The following is a 15592-nucleotide window of genomic DNA, read 5'->3' on the forward strand; positions in this document are numbered from 1 at the left end:
GCTTTACTACACTTCATACAGTCCAGGAGCTCTGCAGCGCAGGCCTGCTGTGTTCAAATAAATCAGCTCCCCAGCCTTTAAAACATGAGTAAGCACCATCAGGCATATGGTGGGCTCATTACACAAGTTACGGTCTTAGGCAAACTAAATACTTGAGCCTCTGTAATGGCTCACACTTGAATTTTTTTCTGTTATTGAGCAGCCTGACCTTATTAGTGGCTGACATCATACTACAACAACAGCTGTTGAATGTGTACTGTAATTAGGGCTGCCACAAATGATTTTTGATAGTCGACTAGTCACCGATTATTTTTGCGATTGGTCGACTAATCAGATCATGCATCCATTGGACGTAAAACGTACAGCTTATTGCACCAGCATCCATCTGCTCTTATATAACTAGCATTAGCTTACAGCTTTAAGTGTTTAAGGTATGTGCTAACTAAAAATAAAGACAAGATGATACTTTATTAAATTTTAATGACATTTGCAGATTGTTTCGATGAAGTTTAATAAACTCCTTGCTATCTAAAATATAACAGGACACCGGAGTAAATTCTCGAGCATCTCACACTTCTGATAATCAGCTGTCTGCTTGACGTTTATTCAGCTGTGTAAAAACTATAACTTTAATCTCAGCCAAACCGATTTACTCAGGAACAAATAAAATACTAAAAAAAAGCCAAACAATAACATTTTTTAGTTATCTAAGTGACTTATTTATGTTTAACCTGAGTAGAGTATCTTACTAAAAAAAAAAGAAAAAAAGAAGAAGACGATTTGCCGTTCTCACGGGCTCTAGTGAGCCTTGCCCCCGGCTAGCTATCGAGCTAGTGGGTAACAGACGTCTCCGAAAACGTCGGAGCGCTTTTGAAAATATGTGGTGTCTTGATAAACTGAGCAGATATTTGAGGTTTACACAGTTATATTCTCGCCTAAAAATATGTTAAACGTTTATTTTGTGACCCAGAAAGAATAATAAGAGTAATATTAAAACTAACTAGCTGCTGCCATTGTTGGTGTCACTACCCGATCCGTACCGGAAACCCGATCGGTACCCCGCATGCGCGAAAGGTGTCTACTTCCGGTCGAAGCGTTTTACGATAGTTACGGGTCAGAGTATCTGTTAAGATGTTAAGGATAATAAGTATCTCTTAAAATGTTTCCAATAATGAAACATTTCAATATAATGTAGACAAAAACAAAAAACAAAAAGAAAGTTACGGATCAGGACTCCCCGATCCTTACTGCGCATGTGCAAAGTCGGACCGTACAAATCGGGTCTACCCGATCCGTACCACGCATGTGCAGGGGTTTTCTTCTTCTGTCCGTTTAATGGCAGTTTACTCCCCAGTGTAAGAGGATACCGCCACCTGCTGACTGAGTGAATGAACCCTATTGTAAACTGAATTAGCGTCATTACAAACGTGTGCTAAATTTGATTTAGTGATAGTCGAGTGTGTTTATGCTTGTCTGTGTGGAGAGGATTGATTGGAATAGTGATGATGATGTCCGCTATCACTGTCAATTGTCAGTAAACACTTCATCTGGCTGATGAATCTTCACGTGACATATTACAAAGTCTGTATTATTAACTCTGTAATTAGGTGCCATTCTTCTTATTTTACGGCGCTGTTGTTCAATTGGGGGACGCTCTCTGTTGAGGAGAAAAGTGTGAATTTGTTTGTATACGGAGGTATCCATTGTTTAAATGTCCCCGTAGTCGAAAAGGAGGCAGAGCTGTTGAGAAATGCTAGGAGCTAACTGGGCGCTAACCGTGTCATTCAAATATATTGAATGTCGCAATGTTGGCAAAGAGAGGAAGTGACGTAAGATTTGCGCATGCGGGGTACCGATCGGGTTTCCGCTACGGCTCGGGTAGCGACAGTGACAGTTGGAAACTGAGCTGGGCTGCGCTATGAATTCTGGGACAGAGCTACTTCTTCGGGGTTTAACGGCAGCTGGCATCCTTGTACGTGCAGTGCTACCATCTTCTGTTTCAGTCCGTTATTACACTCTTAAATCCTACTACTTATTCCTGCGTCTTTTGTGATCTTACAAAGCTTCAAACGAGGCGTCGACTATTAAATTAGTCGTCGACGATTTTGATAGTCGACGTAATCGTGACTAGTCGACTAATCGTGGCAGCCCTAACTGTAATAGATTGTTTGTCTTGTGTTAATAAATATGTAGGGTTTCTGCTGATTCTGATTGGAGTATATGTATAAAGTAGTTTGGGTCTGATTTGTTTTGAAAGCAGAGTAGTGTGTTTTGGGATATCGCTGTAGTCAGTTGTGCTCCATCAACACTCAGGGTGTGGTGCTGGTTTTCATGCAGAGACCTGTAGATAGCAAGATGAGAAAATTTGAAAAGACTTCTGATCCTGTCTGTACAATTTCTTTTCTTCATTTTTGGTTGTGTCCCCCCCCCCTAAAAAAAACAAAAAAAAATCTGCTTTAAAACGTGTGTGCGTGTCTGAGCAACTGTTCTTGTGGTAGTCTTGGCCCATATCTGTCACAGGTGCAACTTCCTTCACATTTCTTGTCCTGGGCTGCTTCCACATGTACATAGGTATCTTTTTGTTTTTAAACAAGGATTTTCTGCTTTCATTTTCAAAAGAATCTACATCCATGTGAAAATGCAAAGGAACAATCCGGTTGTTCAGTGATGACGCGACGAATCCTACTTCCGGGTCTAAAGTAGTCTGCGTTTAATATGGCTTTTGTGTTGTTAACATGTTTAATGTTATGTATTTTCTTCTATTTGATCTCAAAAAGCTCCTAAAACAGTCAGTGATCCCTGTTGACCTCCCTCGGCTTTTATTACCGCTAATCATTTATTTAAGCTCAGTTTTTAAAACCTTAGGATGTAACTACAGCCCAGCCCATGCAGCAGTATATGAATGACTAACCTCGTATTGTGGATGGATTATCTCAGTTGTTCTCCTGGCTGAAGTTTGGTCCTTTTACAGCATCCTGCCATGCGATTACATTTGTTTCTGACCACCGAGAACACTCACGTTAACTTTTATCGAGTGGAAAAAAAGTTAGCTTGTTTATATTATGCTAACATAGCTGTGTCGCTAGCGGTCACGTAGCACATCATTATATACCAGCTAGCCCAACTTCAGTAACCCTACAAACGTCACTGCTGTTTAGTTTTCTGTCTTCATTTATGCTGGAAGTGACAGCAGAGCTGTACGTTTTAATTTGTTTCCAAAACCCCGCAGTCAGGACATGCTATATTATATTTAGATAGAAGCTAGCGAGCTAACTCCCTGCTAACTTCTAACTCCGTTAAATGTCATAAATTCCGTTTTTATGGATGCCTGGATGTTAAACTCAATTGTTACACCTGGTAGAGCAGAACGCTGATCATTTTATTAAAGATGAAAGACTTTAGACAGTTTTTCAACTCTTAGTAATGCCATAGTGATCGTTTGATATATGGACCTGCAGCGGAGTTTAGACCCAGACACGGCTAGTGACGTCAGACTGAACAACCGGATGTCATGGTTATGCCATAGCAACAGGTGGTGAAATGTCAGCCAGTCAAAAGCCTAACGGGAACAACAAAAACAAGGTACAGAGTTCTTACGTCAAAAAAAGACAGGTGCATAGGTTTTTAAGGAATGCAAGACAAGAGCTTCATTTTCCTTATCCATATGTAAACACAGAAATGAGAGCTTCCTAAGGTTTTCACTCTGGGACAACCTTTTCAGAAGCTCTGTTTTCATTAGATTAGGATAGGTGCATGAGCCACCGCACTACGACTACCTTTGTATCAGTGCTTTCTTTACCACTCACCATGCCTTACCATTCACAACAGGCCTGCTGTAACAGAAGCCTTAGAGAAAAGCTGTTTTCACTGTGGACTTACAAATATTGTTTAAATGTTATGACAACTGAAGCGGGTGTGAGGAAGCATATGAGCAGTTTCTGACTCATGTTTTATTTTAGACATTGGTCCTCGCATGTTAGTACTTGTTAAGCTTAAGTAAGATTAGTTGTTCTCTGTAGTGACAGGCCAAAAGTCAGAGTATCACTTCCTCTAGAAGGTTGATAGGAAGCGTGTATTCCTGTCAGCTGCGTATTCTCGTTTTATAAACTTGAAAGGTTATTGCAGGCAAATTGGACTTGTTGTATATTCTGTTGCTGCAAGGTGTTAACTTTCCTTCATTCTCTACATTGACTGACTCTGCAAAAACATTTACTCTTGAGGGTTGACAGAAGCACAGGGAAAATCACATAACATCCATCAGAAACAGAAGTTAAGCCTCCAGCCTTGTAGAGAAAAACCTCCTTAGAGCTGGAGGAAGTGAGTATCTTACTTGAGGATAATAAGATATGGCTGGTGCAAATCTGAGGTTTTTTACTGAACAGCCTTAGTCTTAGAGCTGTCTTGGTCTCAAAATTCTATCATGACATTTCAGTGAAATTTGTGGTAATTATATGACGACACAGGAAAAAACAAACCTAAGTTTATTGGTGTTTGCAGCCTTCAGGCAGTAGCATTTATTACTAGAAACCAAGTGAGGGGAGTTTTCCATCCTCCTTTTCTAAGGAGCTGCAGTCATTGATGACACACTACCTAATCTGAAGTGTGAATCTGTTGCTACAAGTTACCAGCAGCATTATAGACAATAGTAGTGACAGAGCAAATGTAGGCACACAAGTAGACTTTGTAGTGTTTGGAAATGTTTACGTAGAAGTATATAATACCTGATTAACACTTTGAAACTTTTGGGTTATTTTGGATGTCATGATATGGCACAGCCCTACTTTTGATCATCATGCATTCTGATGATGATTCAATTTGTTAATTAGTCAGCAATTATTTCAAGAACTCTTATCTCTGCTTCCTGTGGGCAAAAAACCTCCTGTTCTAGACTCCAGTACCTCACCTGCTCAGGTCTGCCCACCTGTCAGTATCACCCTGTTGTCTCATCCCACAGCAAATGAAAATAATCATTCAGGAAACATATGAATTTGAATGTATCTTTAACATTACTCAATAGAAGTGTCAGAATACAAATGAAATTAGTAAGGATAATGCAAATTAAAGTGTTAGTGGTATTTAAACAAAAAGTATTTAAAGTGCAAATAGGAAAATAAAATGGTTTCTGTCCATAAGGTCAAATAAAGCTTCAAATTAAATCAAAAAGATTTTTTCTCAGTCTAAAATAACACGTTTCCATAACTTACAGATGAGTCAGTGCATGAATTCACGATTGCAGTGGACATGCTCTGGAGTGAGGCTTGCTCTTATCTTTGAGATGATGTTCCCAGCTGCTGAAAACCTGCTAAAGATGCTTTCTGTCATGACTTCCATTTGAGAGGTGCATGAGCCTCTTTACAGGGCAAATTCATCTATACGCTTTTGCTTAATACTAGTAAAACAACCAAACAGAATCAGAAAAGACCATGACCAGTGTGTTTTTCAGATGGTGTAGTGTTTAATGCCAGTTAAACAGTGTATTTGATTATATGTATATAATTAGGTGGTGTTGTCCAACCCTCAGATTAACTACCTAACATTAGGTGGAAGAGGTTTATTATTCAGAATAAACGCTAACATTAATATGAGAAAAAACAAAAACAAAGAGACAGCGTAACTACTCCTGTTTAATGGTTTACTATCGCATTTCACTCATTAACTAACTAAACTGAAATGGGGTTCGTTTAGCAACCATCATCCGGGGAAGTTTCCAACTGTACAATATTAACATAAACAAAGTATCAACGCGACACACTAAAATGGACCCATTCACATTCGAGGTCACAGCTCCATGGTGCTGGTGTTTGATACACTCGTGCACTGCAGTAGTGCTGTCATGTTAGGAAAGTTCCACTTTGCACAGTCTGCATTTAGCTCTTAGTTTTCTGTTAAATGCTTTCACATTTTTTAAATTCTCTCTCCTCCTGTCTTGCTGCTCAGGCTATGTCCTTCTTCGTTAGTACTGAGTGCAGTCTTGGCAGACGATAGAGGTGATACTGCCCCCATAGCTTCCTGTAGTGTATTGCAGTTACAAAAACACAACTACATGGTATTAGTATACGATGCATCAACAAGCTTTCCAGCTCTGATATCTAAGATTAAGAATTCAGTATTTTTGGTAATTGGAGTTGTTGTCCTGGTTTGTTTACTGTGCAACAGCATAGCTCAGAACACCTGCTGCTTTGTGATATGCCGTGCTCCCAGACATCACTCTTTTTCACTGCTTTTTGTGTCGTAGCTGGAGCAACACCATTGAAAGTGTTTAGAAATGTTTTTCGCATAGGTGGTGCACAACGTTGCCATGGGTGTTTGTTGTGCAATTAGCTTATAGTGTGTAAATAACATACAATAATGAGTCCTAAATCATGAAAGAGCCCTTTAAACGAATATTCTTGTCAGTCGCCTGTTCCACCTGTGAAAGCTACAGTCTGTAGACCTCTCAGTCAAGACTTATGACGTCTGTATCGGATGTTCAAGTTGTTTATCGTTACAAAATTTACATGATATTAATAATTTCATTTACCACAGGTGCACTGCCTTTCACACTGTGTTGTTACTGCAACAAACACAATCCAGAAACCTTGCCTGATGTGGTCTTAGGCACACGCCAAAGCTCCAACCACCTGCTGTTGTTGTTTTCAAGAGGCAGCCAATCAAATGAAAGCAGACTTATAGTGGGAAGTTGTTGTTTTTTTTGTTTAGGGGGCTGCAGCAAGGTCCAGCAGAAAATAACTAAAAATCGTTTTTGAACTTTGAGTTTTAAAAAGTTACTATATTTGAGTTAAAGAATTGCATCTGTCTGTCTGTAATAGACTATCCATCTATAGATAGACAGACAGCGTATTATTAATTTTGTAATTATTATTACTACTATAATACAGTCTACATAAATAGTGTCCTGACTGCAGCTGTTAGCCTAATATCATGTAAGAGAACTGTTCAAGATCATTTAATGTGAGGCAAAAGTGACTTTGGTGTGGCTGTGGTTGTTATTGATTAATCAATGCTCAGTTAAACACTTTTTTCTTTAATTGGGCTGGCCTTTTTTTTTTTTTTTTTTTACCTTTTATTGGACAGCGTAGTCGAGAGTACATGGGACTGTGAAACAGTGAATGGTAAGGGACAGAGTCAAAACCATGCTCCTGCAGGCTTCCTGCATATGTGTTACCTGCTCAACCAGGTGAGCGATAGGAGCGCTCAAGGTAGTTAAACACTCCTGATAATTTGAATCAGTCTCTGAGGAACGGTGTGGACAGCTAGTGCAATGTTTGTCTGTGCCCTCCCCCGAGGAATCCAGCTAATGAATAATTTTGTTATTGTTAATCTGCCTATTTTTTTTTCTTAATCATTTTATCCATGAAGTGGCAGGGACACTGAAAGATGCCAACTACAATTTCCCGGAGACCATTATGATAAAATCATTAAATGATTAAACAACTCCCACTAAATATCGAGCCTTCCCATATACCCTTAGATGGGATTGATTAACATGCTGTGCTTTTTGTAAATCATCTAGCTGCCAATACACTTCTGTACATTCTTATGAGTTAAGAGTAAGTTATTTATTGATTTAACTGAGTTGCTGGCTTTTCATCCCAGTTAAGGGGGGAAAGCCAGTGACGGGGTTTTTGTGTTTTGAAGAAGAAGAAGAAGAAGTTGGACCTGTAAAATATAGTTTCCATCATTTTCAGGCTCTGTTATCAACACCCTCTTGATGATTTTTCTTCTTCAACAGCACCAGCAGACACTACTGAACCAGTTGAGGGAGGTCACAGGCACCACAGATGTACAGTTGCTTCAGCAGGCCCTGCAGGTACATTTTGAAACACAGGCTAAAAACTGGAAAAGTCAGGGATATTGTGTGTTTACAGTAGAAATTTTTTCAGTGGGAAATGTGAGAGTTTTCTGTCTTAAACTCAGTCAGTTTATTCTAATGGGACTGTTGACACAAGTTACACTGTGCAGTCATTTCTCCCAGAGCAAAGTTTTACTTTGTATTAAATGCAGGCATTTTTGAGGTTCTCTAGTCTTTCCCTGCAGCTAATAATTTTCTTTAAATTACATGGAGACATTAACCTAAACATGCTGTTGCTGCAGGTGAGTAATGGAGACCTGGGTGAAGCCGTGGCCTTTCTGACAGAGAAGAATGCCAAGGTTCCTCAACAAGATGAGACCACTTACTACCAGACATCCCAGGTGGCCAGCGACAGATACATCAGCGTGGGCAGCCAGGCAGACACGAGTGAGTAGCTTGGTTCAAGTTTTGGTGCTGTTATAGTTTCAGAACAGCACGTCAACATCCAGTGGTCCCACAAGTAGACATGCTCACTTCAACACTCACATAAATTAAGAGCTGACTAAGCTAATCAAGTATATTTAACTTAAGGGGATTTTAGCATTTTGATGCACTTGTAAACAATCCTGTTCTTATTTTCAAATTTCAGTCACTGCTAACAAGCATCCCTTTCTCATCTTTGGTTGCTTCATCACATGATTTGCTGAACAAGTTACTGCTGTTGCAGTCCTTCATATCATTCAACTTGGATTTTTTCCAGTCTCTCATAGCATGGCTGGACTGTCTCCAAGTCCATATTCCACGACTATACTTGCTACAGTAGTCTTGAATAGCCCTGGAGATGCTCTATACCCAGACCCTGCACCAGCTACCAGTGTGGTTGGACTATGTCTGCGGGTCAAGGGTTGTCACTGGATGGGTAGCTGGCTGATTCAGTTGGCAAAATGAGCATTTCATGAATGTTGTTAACATATAACTAATATAATAGAGCATACATTTGCCTCCTGTTACACGTGCACATGTATCCGGACCCTGTCATAATTAGAATTTAAATGTGTGAGAAACTTGGATATCTGTATTAAAATGGCATGTTTCACATCATTATTGTGTTATTCAACACACCACACTTGACCAACACAAAGTTTTAGTCCAGGACACTAAGTATCCAGAGTGTAAATGATGGTTGCATGTTAGTGTTGATCCAAACCAAATTGCTGTCGTGTGTGCTTTGTTGATGCAGACGTGATTGACCTGACTGGAGATGATAAAGATGACTTGCAGAGGGCCATTGCCCTCAGCTTGGAGGAATCCAACCGGGCATTCAGGGAGACGGGCATCACTGATGAAGAGCAGGCCATCAGCAGGTATCAGCGACTGACAACAACTTTGACAGGAAACGATATTTTAAGAAATCCACACTTTACTTCACCCACACGGTCTCTATCTTTTCCCTGAGTGTGATGAAGATAAGATAACCTTTATTAGTCCCACGCGTGGGAAACTCACTACATAGAAGACATAAGCTTCGAAGGCATTTGAAGGGGGTGGGGGGTGAGTGTAGGTCTGTGTCAGTGTACATGCATATGTGTGCGTAGGAGTGTGTGTGTGTGTGTGTGTGTGTTCCGTGTTCAGCCAAGAGAGAGTGTCCCTTCGCCCGGTTAGGCAAAAGTCAACAATCTTCGGTCGACGCAAGGGGCCTTGAATGAGGAGGGAGAAAGTCACACCACAGTCTTATTATCTAAAGGAGAATTTTTATTCCTGTCAGCTTTTGCCTTGAGCATCCAGCTGGTGCCAGGGGGGCCGCATGAGATGAAGATGGTAGTTGTTTTGGTTAGTGTGAACAAACTGCATCCAATTTTACAATTGGTCTAATGTCCGTCACTGGTCACAGGTCTCTCAATTCCTGTTGTTCTTCCTAAAGATGTTATCCATATAGCAGAGCCATGAGCTTCTCCAAGATCTTATCCATATTGCGTTCAAAAACACAGTCTGAGTACTCACAGCCCTGCCCATCGTCTATCATGTCGGCCAGCCTTGTGGAATTTTGAACAGCTGTAGCTGCTTCTTGTTCTTCGATAAGCCCGGTCCGAGCCAGCTCCAGTCAGCCAGAACTCTGTTATCATGGTTCCGAATTGGTAGATGTCGTTTAATGTCCTCCATCAAGAGTGTCTCCAGACACCTGACGCAACCGACCATCGAGTATCCGGCAGCAAACGTCTCCGCAGGACAATCGGGCTCTCCCAGGAGTTGTCAATTTCATTAAGGGACCAGTTGATCAAATCCATAATTCTTCTTTAGGTTTTTAGAGAGCAAGTCTGGGAGACTCTCTTAGGGTTAGAGAATAAGCGAGACTATACAATAGACATGAGAAGCCAAGCAGGAAAGAAAGTGCGACCGCCTCCGTCAAGAGCCAAGAGAAGAAGTATGAAAGTACTATACTTACTCTTGTATTGTGAAACACATGATCCCTGTTGTAATAAATAGAACTAGGTCAGGTCAAATAGTTGCTGTGTCTTTGCAGCATATGTTATCTGTTTAATAGTAAATAATTTATATCAGAGAGAAAATTCATGCGTTACACAACCCGTCTATTTCTCAGGAGTAATACTGCAGTGACTATTTGACCAATAATTTTGTTTTATTATTTATATATTTTTGGCCACCATCCAGAATGGTACTTGATGGTCCGCTACTATGTAATAAGTATGTGGAGGTTATTTTGCATTTTAAACCCCAGTTCAACTGAAGCACAGTGGCCATCAGGATGAGCCTTTCTGTTGTCCGACAGTTTTTTAGCAGATGAGTAGAGCGAAAGAAATTTGACCTTTTGAGAGATGCAGAGTAAATAACCAGCAGCAGGTGATGTAGTGACCCACACACAAGTTCATTCCCTCTATCTTGTTTTTATTTCCTTCCTGCTTTTCCAGAGTTTTGGAGGCCAGTATAGCAGAAAACAAAGCGAGTCTGAAGCGCACTCACACAGAGGTATGGAGCGACTCACCCAACCCACACGACAGGAAGAGGATAGACAACTGCCCTGTGGGTCTGAAAAATGTCGGCAATACCTGCTGGTTCAGCGCGGTCATTCAGGTAGGCACACACAAGTGGACACATGTACTTCCTGAGGGCTCAAAAGCAAGTGAACAGGATTGTTTCAAATTGAAAGCCCTTTTTGTTTGTCAGCTGGACTCTTTGCTGTTTCTTTTACTGCTATTTATTAACTTTTTTTAAAATTGTTTTTGCTAAAGGAGATTTATGAAGGCTTTTGAGTTCTTGGCCTTGAGATTCCTTAATGCATCCCTGCTTATGAAGCAAATATCACTGCTGTAATCTGCAGCAGTCAGCTTAAGTAGGAGTGAATAGACTGTTAAAGAGTCTAAATCCTTAATGCTGGGTGCAAGAATATGTCAACAAGACCCAGCTTCTTGTATGCTGGGAACTGAGTGGTAAAATGTGACCTAAGGTGAAATATGGTAGATCAACATTGGATACACTATCACATGGTGCTTGGCACCAGTGTTTAATCTTACCCCTACTGTGGAGTAGAAGGTACTCCTTAAACCTGATACCACTGCAGTTAGAAGAACAGGAGTAAACAAGTTTCTCTTTTCTAAATTCAAATTATGATAATGTTTTATGTTCAAAGAGCTCCAGTGGACTTTAAAAAAAAAAAAAAAAAGAAACATTTATAATGGCTTTTAATTAAAAAAATGCATTTACAAAGCATCAATAAATTTGCTGCGTGCTCTGCAATATTTATAGTTTTCATATTTGTAACAAGTCGCACCAGAATCTGATGTAGTGACCGTTTCCTCTTTAGTGTCTTTTATCACAGTATTTAATGGGGTGGGCCATGATAGCTGGAAGGGAAGTCAGAATGTAACTGTAAACAACTTGAGCTTTCAATGAAAGCATTTGTTTATTTAGGAAGTTGTAGAAAATAAACCCAACGTGACCCAAGGAGTCGGCTCACTGCTAAAGCGTCTGTGTAATGACAAAGATTTGAAGCCACGTCAGGCAAATACAGATCAGTTGTCAGTTTATTTACAGGTTTTCTGAATTAATAAAACATTAAATTCTATTATGTGAACCAAATGTGGTTTCTTTTAGAGGGAATCGCCATTCTGGTGAAACGTTAAATCGTTTTCACCTAGTTAAGCACAATTTGCAGGTGAAATTTGTAAATCTCACTAGGCAAAGCAACATACTTGTGATCCATAATTTTAACCAAAGTCATTTTTTCTGTCTTGTTGCTAATATAATTCAGCTCACTAATATAATTTAATGGTGAGCTGAAAGTGATTCCAGCAGTGGAGGGAAACGGTCTCAGAGGTGGATGAGGATGAAAGGGGAAAATAATTATAGATGAAATATGATATCTCTGATAGACCATGTTCTTGTCTCTATAGTAATAACATATATGAAAAAAGGAATAAAGGGTATGAGTATATCCCATTCCCTTCCATGGTAAATGTTTGTTTTACATATTTAAGTACTTACAGGCTGTGTCTTATTAATATTAATCACATAATATTCTTAAATGTTTACTAGATTTAGTCAAATTCTTGTTGTAAAACTTTTTCTGTGTGACAAATGCAAAAGACATTCATGGATAAATCAGCTTATCATAGAAGTGTACACTGACTGGCCACTTTATTAGGTGTACCTTGTTAATATTGAGTTAGAAGCCCGTTTGGCTTCATAGCTTCTTTAATTCTTTGTGGTATAAATTCAACTATATGCTGGAAACAGTCCTCAGAGATTTTGGTGCATATTGATACGACAGCATCACACAGATATTGCAGATTTGTCATCAGTAATACATACCTTCCTGTATGCAAGATTTCACTCATTTTTCTTCATCCTTCTTCAACCTCAAGTCTCTGTTCAACTTGCTCGAGTTCCAGAGGCTGGTGCTCAATTACTCACCGCCAGCCAGAGTCCACGACCTGCCTCGTAATCAAAAGGTGAGAGCCCTACCTCTTCAGATCCGACAGGGTAAAGCGAAGCACCGATTATTAAGTCTGTGCATGATGTCGTCCAAGGCTTTCAAGTTCAGTTGACTGCCCTGCTTCATATCCCATTTATATAATAGCAGTGCCACTACAGCCTGTCACAGCTAGCAGTGCTTTAGCTCTGAGGGTTTGACCTTCTTAGAAACATTTGCCATCATTCAACAGCTGGCGATCGTGCCCTAAGGTCACTCCAGCTTATCATTTTGCCCCCTGACAGTTAACTTAACTGACTGCTAGCAAGCTGTAAGAAGTGCCGACTGGCGTGAAATGTTTGAAGTCTTGGTATTTATCTGCCAGGATAGAGATCAGCATGCAGAGCAGATGTGTTATGATTGATCCAGGAGCTTTTTAAAAAAAATAATTAATTGTTTCAAATTCATCTTGTCACACACACACCGATGTACTAGCAGTGTAGTTCCCAGGATGTCTTCACACCTTTTTCTTACAGAGCCCTCACCGTAGGTTTAGTCGGCTGTTGCTAATCTGGTCTAAGCCTCTGCTCTAGAAGCATAGTTTGGGGTGGTCATCCCTTCATCTCACTTCCCTCTGTTTTAATCACTGACCTTTTGCTTTAGTGCTACATTGCTACAGGCTGGAATCTAATCTTTACATAAACATCCCTGAACAAAAAAACAAGTGAGCTTTTTGTAGTCTGCTTTCAAACCCTGCATCTTGTTGGCATTATGTCACTGCGCTGTCATTGCTGATGTTAAAGATAAGGAACTCAAAGTCTGTATGTATAATTTCTTTACTTAAAGATTGTATGTATTTTCTCTGTGTTTTGACATGTTATGAAAAACACAGTTGAAACTATTACAAAGTCAAAAAATATATATATTTAAAATAATATGCATGAACACAAACCTATGTTGAGTAATATTAAAATGTAAATTTTAAAAGAACGGTAGAAGATGGCTCCAATGAAGCCTTCTCAATATTTGAAACCTCAGAGTTTTGTTTTGGCCACTGCTGTGTTGTTTTGATGTTGACCACATGTCAGCAGCGTGTCAGAGGGTGGAACACTAACTAGCTTAGCATAGCTTGGCATAGCAGCTAATTAGAGGTAATTGACAGATTACTAAAATATTACTAAAATATTACAGTTTTATTCAAACTGCAGCTCAGTTATGCCGCATTATGTCAAGTGCCTGACAGAAATAAACAACGCTTGAAAAGGAACAAAAGGAACATAGGGCGAGAGGCGGGGTACACCCTGGACAGGTCGCCAGTCTGTCGCAGGGCTAACACATAGGGACAGACAATCATTCGCACTCACATTCATTCGCACATTCACACCTAGTGACAATTTGGATTATCCAATTAACCTATCCCCACAAGCTGCAAGTCTTTGGACGGTGGGAGGAAGCCGGAGTACCCGGAGAGAACCCACGCAAACACGGGAGAACATGCAAACTCCACACAGAAAGACCCCGGCCTGATGTTGGAATTGAACTCAGGACCTTCTTGCTGTGCGGCAACAGTGCTAACCACCGTGCCACCGTGCTGCCCCTTGTGCAATACTTTTTGTAAATAGTCAACAGTGCAATAGACTCAATACTTGAAATGTGCAATTCACTTGTATTTTTATTTTTTATTCCTATTTATTCTATTTATCCCCTTTGTATATTTTATTTATATTTGTCTCTGTATTTATATATATGTGTGTGTGTGTGTGTGTGTGTGTGTGTGTGTGTGTGTGTGTGTGTGTGTGTGTGTGTGTGTGTGTGTGTGTATATAACAATTCTGTAACTGTAACTTCGGTCGTTGCTGTGCTTTTTTTGGAAGTCGAATTTCCCAGAGGAACCCACCCGAGGGATTAATAAAGTTCTATCTTATCTTATCTTATCTTATCTTATCTTATCTTATCTTATCTTATCTTATCTTATCTTATCTTATCTTATCTTATCTTATCTTATCTTAAAAACATGGATATCAAAGCCAGTTTAGTCTCTCCATTCATTTAAAATGACACCTAGCATTCGTTTTTGGATATTAATGGAAACATACTTTTGATACTTTAGCTTTGCCTTCATTTTTTAATAATAATTGAGAAGATGCCTTTTGTTTATGACCTAGATTGCTTGTCTTCAGTAAGTTTGATCCACTCAATTGTTGACACGGATTGTATTCTTTGTCCAGGAGCACAGGAACCTGCCCTTCATGCAGGAGCTGAGGAACCTTTTCTCTCTCATGGTGGGCTCTAAGAGGAAATATGTAGATCCATCACGAGCTGTGGAAATCCTCAAAGATGCCTTTAAGTCGAGTGACTCACAGCAGGTAAGCCTCTTTCTGTTACAACCTGCTTTGCAGAATAGCACTCCAATGAAAAGACCTTTTTTGCAAGGAGGTCAGAGATTATGTTCTTAGTCCATCGAATCAAAGCGACTGAAAGCATTTTTCAAATTTTACGGTGCTGTGAAAAACTATTTGCATGTTTTCTTGCAAAATTGTCAAATTTACACGTTTCAGAGCATTAAAGATTAAGATAACCAGAGTAAATGCAAAAACCTTTAAATAATGATTTCATGTATTAAGGGAAAAGCTAGCTAAGTCTACCTGGCAAGTGAAAAGGTAATTGCCCCCTTTGTTAAATCATGAAAGAACTGTAATTAACCACATTTTTGGACAGCTGAGTTTAAGGCTTTGCCAGTGCCGTTATCCATAAATGGAGAAAATGTCGAACAGTGGTGAACCTTCTCAGGAATGACCCGCGTAACAAAATTAAATTCTGTCGACTGACGAGATGAATATTGCACTTTTTGGAAGGTCTGAGCTCTGTTACACC

The 15592-nt window shown here is 39.7% G+C and overlaps 1 protein-coding gene across 5 annotated transcripts in view; it reads left to right on the plus strand.

The window, feature by feature from the left end:
* Positions 1–15592, plus strand: part of usp25 (ubiquitin specific peptidase 25) — a 36243-nt gene that overhangs the window by 1253 nt on the left and 19398 nt on the right. For all 5 annotated transcript variants that reach the window (XM_076888900.1, XM_012921976.4, XM_012921977.4 and 2 more), the window contains exons 2-7: positions 7733–7810; positions 8095–8239; positions 9033–9156; positions 10720–10882; positions 12673–12759; positions 14947–15084. In XM_076888900.1, the coding sequence (XP_076745015.1) occupies positions 7733–7810; positions 8095–8239; positions 9033–9156; positions 10720–10882; positions 12673–12759; positions 14947–15084 (735 nt within the window). The remainder of the gene's footprint in view (positions 1–7732; positions 7811–8094; positions 8240–9032; positions 9157–10719; positions 10883–12672; positions 12760–14946; positions 15085–15592) is intronic.

The sequence above is a fragment of the Maylandia zebra genome, linkage group LG10 (assembly GCF_041146795.1).
Source record: "Maylandia zebra isolate NMK-2024a linkage group LG10, Mzebra_GT3a, whole genome shotgun sequence".
Classification (NCBI taxonomy): domain Eukaryota; kingdom Metazoa; phylum Chordata; class Actinopteri; order Cichliformes; family Cichlidae; genus Maylandia; species Maylandia zebra.